At 48.4% G+C, this 7,300-nt stretch overlaps 1 protein-coding gene across 1 annotated transcript; it reads left to right on the top strand.

Annotated features, from left to right (window-relative positions):
- Window positions 1–3,105: 3,105 nt before the first annotated feature.
- On the top strand, window positions 3,106–4,818 carry UTP3 (UTP3 small subunit processome component). The gene has a single exon (XM_030492498.1). The coding sequence runs from the start codon at window positions 3,150–3,152 to the stop codon at window positions 4,746–4,748; it is 1,599 nt and encodes a 532-aa protein (XP_030348358.1). The 5' UTR covers window positions 3,106–3,149; the 3' UTR covers window positions 4,749–4,818.
- The last annotated feature ends 2,482 nt before the right edge of the window (window positions 4,819–7,300 follow it).

Below are 7,300 nucleotides of genomic sequence, written 5' to 3'. Positions count from 1 at the left end.
GCTGGCTGCTCTCAAGAGGCTGAAGTCATTAGGCAATGCTGCCAGGCACCCAGTTCCTGAAAGGGCAGCCTGTCACCTCCTTTGTTCAGACCTTGCAGGCTGGGTATCTAACCCTAGAGGTGTTCAAACACTCTGGGATCTGTGCTCTGAGATCTTTCTCCAAGCACAAGCATCTCCTCTGGCAGTCGCATGATGCAATGAGCTGTTGTGTTGCATCAGCAGTGCTCACACGCAGGGTTTGCCCTGGGAGGTGGTGCAAGCCCACCTCCTACCAGGGCATCAGGTTATGCCCTGCTAGTTCTTTATAAACCTTGTTTTCTCACTAGGGCTCCATCTTTAGGAGGGCAAAATTTGGTTTTGTTTCCTTTCCCCCTCCCCAGAAAGTATTGCCAACAGTTTCATGTGGAGCTCTCTTCTGAAGCAGCAGCAGCAAGATGTTCAATGTGCCCCATCTTTTGTAGAAGGTTAAAAATAAGCCTAGCTAAGTAAAAGGTGGTAGGGGTGTCTGTCTAAAGCACCGTTTGGTTCAGTCACCTTTGTAACAAAATAGGTAACTTATTAAAAATATACAAGAAGGTGGGATGCAGGCAGCAGAATAAAGCACCTGCACAAGAGGCTGGTTCTGGTCAGTTTTGCCAAACTGCACTGATAAAACACAGCACCGGTAAGATCAAAGCAGAGGCATCCATGAGTATTTTCAAGCCCAAAGGGAGAGACTGAGCAGAATTATATTTAGTGTGATTCTGCTGCTTTTGGTGGGTTTCCCCAACTGCCGGTGCTCAGCACATCTGAATTTCGGTTGCTAAATTGATATGACTGCATACAGACCCTTTGGGCTGTATATGGTGGCACAAGAGCTATTTTAGTCCCAGTCAGCCACCTGCATGTCTCTGAGCATTCTGATCTTGCTTGCAAGCTCTTTAGAGGAAGATTTGTTTTACGGTCTGTTACTTTTATCGACTATCCCCTTTTTACTGTGTGAGACATTATGAATTACCAGAAAATTACCTGGGGATGGCAAACACCACTGGCAGAGGCTAGAGGAGGAGTAATAGAGACTTTGAAAAGAGGTGGGAACCAGCCTTGTAGTCTCAGTCTCCCTTCGCTTGTCCTGTGCCTCCCATCAGCCCTGGACTTGCTGAGTGAGGGTTTTCCAGATCAGATGCTGGGCAGATGCCTGGATAAAGTGAGGCAAACTTGTTGTGTCTGTGTGAGTCCTTGCCTTGCTGGGTGAGGAGCGGGGAGGAGGACAGCTGTACCAAGGCATGGGCCATCTCCAGATAACACACCCCTGCTAACAGTCTGTCCTATGGCTGGTTTCTCTTCTCATTGGAAGAGAAGCAAAGAAAGCGGTGGATTAAACCAGACCTGCAGCGGTCGGTGATTACTGTATTGGTGGTGGGGATTCCACCGATGCTTACAGCAAACCCGTGTGGTTTGGCTTGAGCAGTTCCCAATAACTGGATGAACTGACTCACATCAGATATCATTTCCAGCTTCATCAGAAATGGATGATAAGTCCTGGAGAAGGTTCACATGCCTGTAGATGCTATTTCAATTCTGCTCTTAGACATTACCCTTGAATTGAGAGATAACACATCCATTCCATTTAAATCCAAGTGGAAGTTTGTCTGATGTTAAGGCTTTGAATTTTGAAAGGGCAAGACTTTAAAAAAGAAAAATAAAACAAAATGAGGGCACTGCCTGGTGAGGGCAATTAGATGGAAAGTGTCAGGGACACAGTGAAGGCCGGGGTTTCTGTAGGTTGCACTTGCAAAAGTTACCCGGAATTTTAACGACACAGAATCGGCTGCAGACTTCTCTGGGTGGACTTCACTCGAAAGAGGGTGGGATTAAGCAGCAAGATTACAAAGCCTGATTAGCAGAGATGGCTGTGCTTTACTGGCCAACTAGCATCAAGTGAGGATTTTCCACGTCTCACCAAAACCAACTGATTTTTGTTGCTCTTTGTTATGCAGGCCTGTATCCAGGGGAGGTGGTATCTGAAAATTGGCACGGGCAGATTTGGAAAGGGTGTCTTAGCCTGAGGTGAAACATATCTTTGGTGCAAGAGCATACATGGAAAATTTAGACCCAGAAGTGACTATGTCAGAAGAAAGGCTCCTAAGTGAGACTTGTCTGCTCTCAGATCTACCAGAATTCAAAGAAATCACCAAAAAGTGAGTAAAGTTGTACACATGCCCCCACCCCCCACCGTTTCAGTTAATTTTAATATTTGCTTAACAGGTCTTTTTCCACAAGGTGGTGTTCAGGAGTATTTATAAATAAAACTGCACCTGTTCTGTGCTGAGAAAAAGGCACCTGCACTCGTTCCGCACAGAGCTCCCCTTGTGGGGACACGGGCCTGCTTAATTTATCAGGCTTTTGGTTTCTGAGCTCAGACTAAATTAAGCGCACTGTGCCCCGCTCTGCTCTCGTGGCACGCACGCCTGCACCTCAAGATCAGACCGCTGCCGGGTGGCCCCGAAGGAATGTCATGTAGAGACTGGGTGATGGGAAGAGTTCATGATCTCAGATGTGCCCAGAAAGGTTTTTGAAAACTTCTTTTTCTCTCCGAAAGTTTGATGTGATTGTAGGGAACTGAGTAATAAGAAGTTGCAGTAAATAAGGGCACAGATGTCAGGTGCACTTTCCATCTTGCTTTGCACCTCCCCCTTGTTGTAAGACTATACAGACAAGAGTGGTGTGCGTCTGTGCTTTTAGGTGAAGAAAGAAAAACCCCGAAGGGGGAAAAAGGCATTCTTTTATTTTTGTGTGGCATTATTTGTTGCTGATACCTGCCACGACTGAAAGAACTCTTTGCTTGGAGGCTGCCCGCGCGGCGCAGCTCCTGACGGCTCTGCATTACTCTATTGGAAACCTAACAGTAGGAGTACGCGCAGCTACGCTCCAGCCGTGGCAGCGGCTCCACCCATGAACTAGCAGCTCAGCTGCAAGAGGTGGGGTTTGAACGTGCCGGTACCCCTGGACGCGCACTGTCGGGATGCTCCGAGCCCCCGCCCGCAGCCCGCTCCGCTGCGCCCCGGCCGCCCGGAGCCCGCCCCACCGCGCAGCTCAGCCCCGCGGCGGGCACGGCGGAAGCGGAAGCGCGGCAGGGCACGGCGGAAGTGAAGAGTCGGAGCGGAGCCATGAGGACGCGCCGCGGCACCGTCCTGCGGCCGCGGCCGGAGCCGGCCGAGGAGGAGGAGGATGTCGCGGAGCAGGCGGCGGGCGGGCCTGCGGGCCCTGAGGGCCTGCGCGACGAGGTGGAGGACTTCCATGAGGCGCAGTTCCAGGCGGTGATGGCGGCCCTGGAGAGCGGGGAAGAGACCGGGGGCAGCGAGGAAGAGGAGGAGGAAGAAGTGCTGGGGCTGCAGCTGCCCGAGGACAGTGAGGAGGATGGACACGGTGAGGAAGAAGAGGAGGAGAAGGAGGAAGCACAAGGGGTGGATCTTTACGTGGACCACAGCGCAGAAGAGGAGGGAGGTGAGGAGAAGGAGGATGATGATGGGGAAGGTGAAGATGAGGATAGGGAAGGTGAAGAGGAGTTGGAAAATGAGGTTGAAGATGAAGATGGGAACCTGTCCATGGAAAGCGACTTGGAGGAGCACCGTCAGGACACCAAGCTCCCCCACGAGCTCTCCTGGGGCCAGCACAAGCATCTCTACTACGACACAGACTACGGGAGTGATGCCCAGGCCAAGGGCAAGCGTAGCCAGCAAGAGGTTGATGCTGAGGAGGAGGAAGAGGAGCAGGAAGCTCAGGTCATCCAAAGGCGGTTGGTGCAGGACTTGGGGGAAGATGATTACGGGTTAGATGTGATTCAGGGCTATCTGGCTGAGCAGCAGAAGATCCACGACAGCAAAGGGCAGAAGATTGACAAGGATTTGCAGGCCCTTTCCAAGAAGGAGCAGCTCAAGCTGCTGAAGCAGGAGTCCCCTGAGCTCCTGCAGCTGATTGAGGACTTTGAAGTCAAGCTAATGGAGCTCAAGGACGAACTGCACCCACTGCTGCAGATGGTCAGAAACGGCACTATCCCGCAAGGGAAAGGCAGCCGCTATTTGCAGACCAAGTATCATCTCTACTTGAATTACTGTGCCAATATCAGTTTCTATTTGGTCTTGAAGTCAAAGAGGATGCCAGTTCATAATCACCCTGTTATCGAACGGCTGGTTGCTTATAGAAATATAATCAATGACCTAGCTGTTATAGATCAAAAGCTGTCCTCGCAAGTCCGTATGCTTCTGAAAAACTACTATGATAAGAAAGAAGATAAGTTACGGAAGGAGAAGAAGTTTGCGGTGTTTCTCCCACTGGATGTTAAGAAACCCAAATCCAAACGTGCTCCTGCGCTTGCTAATGGCTGGGCTCGTGCTGGTGAACCCTCGGATGAGTCGGACCTGGATGAAGAGGCTGCCCTAAAATACTACCAGATGATGGAGGAGAAGTTGAAGCTCAAGAGGAGAAGAACTGAAGATGAAGACGGACTTGGAGAAGAAGCAGTGTTGGATGGAGAGGATCCAAATAAAAAGAGAGGCGTCACTTACCAGATGATCAAGAACAAAGGCCTCACGCCCAAAAGGAGGAAGATTGATCGGAACCCCAGGGTTAAGCATCGGGAGAAATTCCGGCGAGCCAAGATCCGCCGCAAGGGCCAGGTCCGTGAAGTCCGGCGGGAATTGGACAGATACGCTGGGGAGCTGTCTGGCATCCGCGCGGGTGTTAAGAAAAGCAGGAAGCTTAAGTGATAGTTCTTTTTCTCCGTTCCCGAGAGCTGCGAGCAGCACTCCTGAATCCAATAAAGATTTCATAAAAGATGACACGTTTTTTTATTCTTAAGCAAACTGGGGTTGGGGTGGTATTTGGGTTTGGGTTTTTTTCAGAGGATGCTTTTGAGAAGGTGCCACCTCTAGAAGTAGCACAGGGCCCTTCCTCACCCAGCCTGTGGGTTGAGGTGTTTTCCTCCATTGGGATGCTGTCATCTTTCCAGACTGTAAATACTGGGTTTGAGGGGCTGCAAGTGATGTGTCAAGCGAAGGGAATGAAGTGGGCTGTGTGGGACAGTGGGGAGATGGGATGGGGTGGAGTGACCTCCTGAGGGCAGGTTGTGAATAAGATTGGTGCAGCTGTCACCACCTTTTCCTTTTTACTGTCTTGTTTTGGTCCATCCTTTTTCTGTGTTGAGTTACAGAATGAGATACATATGGTTATGGTATTTAGTTGTTCTGATTATCTCCTCTTTGCCCTCATGGTTTAGAACTAACTACTTTGAGGCTCTCAAATCTCTAATTTTCTAAGCAGAAAGCTATTACTTAAATCCCATGTGGCCCAAGATATTGTTTTCCCTCCTCCTGAATTCAGTGAATGAGAAGCCAAGCAAGGACTTTCCTGGATTTCATAGCTGTTTACCTGCATAAACACATTAAATTCATCTACGATAAATATGCTAACTGTTGTCTGCTGTTACAGGTCTAATGTAGCATTGATACAGGCCAAACAGGTAAGATCTTCAGTTTGAAGGTAAACTCGTTTAACTGCACACTGAATTTCTGACTGGGATTTCCAGTTCAGGCTGTAAAGGAGGAGTGGCTGATGAATTTTTCTTCAAAGCCAAACAAACACTGTCTGTCTCAGGTAAGACCTGCACTTGGGCCTGGGTCAGTTTTCAGGGAGCCCATCCTTGGTTTGTGTTCCAGTAGCATGTGAAAGGTACTGCTGTCAGTTTTCCCTGTGAAATCATTTAAGGGGAATGTGTTACAGAAGCCCTAGTGTATCTAGGTGGTTTGTTTTGAGTTATGTTTTCTTTTGAGGGGTTATTTTCGTGTACTCTGCTCATTTTCTCCAAGCAAAATGTGCTTCTATAGGTTTTTATGTCAACCTTTACACCCTAGGCCTGTTTCTGCCAGGATCATGATGTTAACTGCTGACTGAAGAATATTTTGTTGATTTTCAAAGCTGATTGTTAGAGGTAGAAAAACAATTAACTTAAGCTGAGAACAGAAATAAGGAGACTTTGTGTATTCCTTTTATGTCTTGGATCCATGGGATGCAGAGCTATGCATGGTGATTTCAGAGGGGATTCTGGTATAGTAGGTAGGGGTATAGAACAAAACAGTGAAATGACAAGTTCTGCTGGACTTTAATGGCCCTGCATGTTTGCCCTCTGCTGCTTACAGGCCAAAGGGCGTCTAAATGCTCCATGATTAAAAACAAATAAGATTGCTTCACAGAAACAAGCTACAAAGCATTGGGAATCGATCCCTGCCATAGAATTGCCTGGGTCATGCAGGCGAAGTTGAGGCTTTCTTCAAGAGGTTGCTGAATATGTGTTCTCATTTGACAATGCTCTCTGCAACCTGATGGCCTCTGGTGAGATGTGAAAGCTATTAGCTGTGGGGATAAAGATGTCCTTTACCTGTGCTTTCTTGTCTTCCCTTACTGTGAGCAGCAACCAACAGAGTTAGTCTCTTGCTTCTCCTGGAGAGAAATGCAAGGCTTAGAGCTGGTCCCAGCCTTAGCAAGGAGGGAGCCAGAGCTTCCCAAAACTGCACCTTGTATTAACCCTGTGCTGGGATCATGACGGAGGCCACCACTGATAATGCTGAGCTACGCTCCTGAGGTCAGTGAAAGGTAACATGCTGGATAAAAAGCAGCTTAGGTGCTTTTTCTGGTGAGGAATGGTGTTGTGTAACAGGCATCACATGGGATGAGGAAAAGATCCAGCAGATCTCATTACTACAGCATTTGCCCATGTATGTTTCACACTTCGTGCAAAAATGAAAGGCTGATGAGGGTTCGTAGATCTGCAGGCAAGCTGTAAGTATCCACGGCAGCTTTGTGGTCCCTTGAAAAGCTTTAGGCAGCTGGCATGCAAAATTCTGGCAACTTCCATCTGAGCAATAAATAAGGGAAATACTAAATTAGCGCACCATCAGAGACACGCTCCTGAGGAGTGTAGGGATTGAGGCCATAGGGAAGAGGGAGCTCAGTGTTTTGGCACACCTGGCACAGGAAGCCAGCACATGGCCCAGCACTGTAATGAAGATTAACCACAGCATTAGGTTCAGTTGGTTAGTTCAGAGATTGGACAAAGCCATGAATAGCTCATTCCTGCATGGATTTATGAACGAGTGATTATGGGAAGGCCATGAGTATTAATGCCATGGGAGGGAAGGGACTGTGATGTTCTAAGAGATGCTTCTTAGAGGAATATTTTGAGCTGAAGGGAAATCACTGGTGCTAAACAGGTTTTGAAGATCCTTGTGAAAATGGACATGTGGAAATAAGGGGAGGACCATGG

Source organism: Strigops habroptila, chromosome 7 (assembly GCF_004027225.2).
Source record: "Strigops habroptila isolate Jane chromosome 7, bStrHab1.2.pri, whole genome shotgun sequence".
In the NCBI taxonomy this organism is placed as follows: Eukaryota; Metazoa; Chordata; class Aves; order Psittaciformes; family Psittacidae; genus Strigops; species Strigops habroptila.
The sequence above is the reverse complement of the archived record's forward strand: the minus strand, read 5'-3'. Positions and strand labels throughout refer to the sequence as shown.

Bases quoted from the DNA above. Each gene is read 5' to 3' on its own strand.
- UTP3 (XM_030492498.1), top strand. From the start codon at position 3,150: ATGAGGACGCGCCGCGGCACCGTCCTGCGGCCGCGGCCGGAGCCGGCC.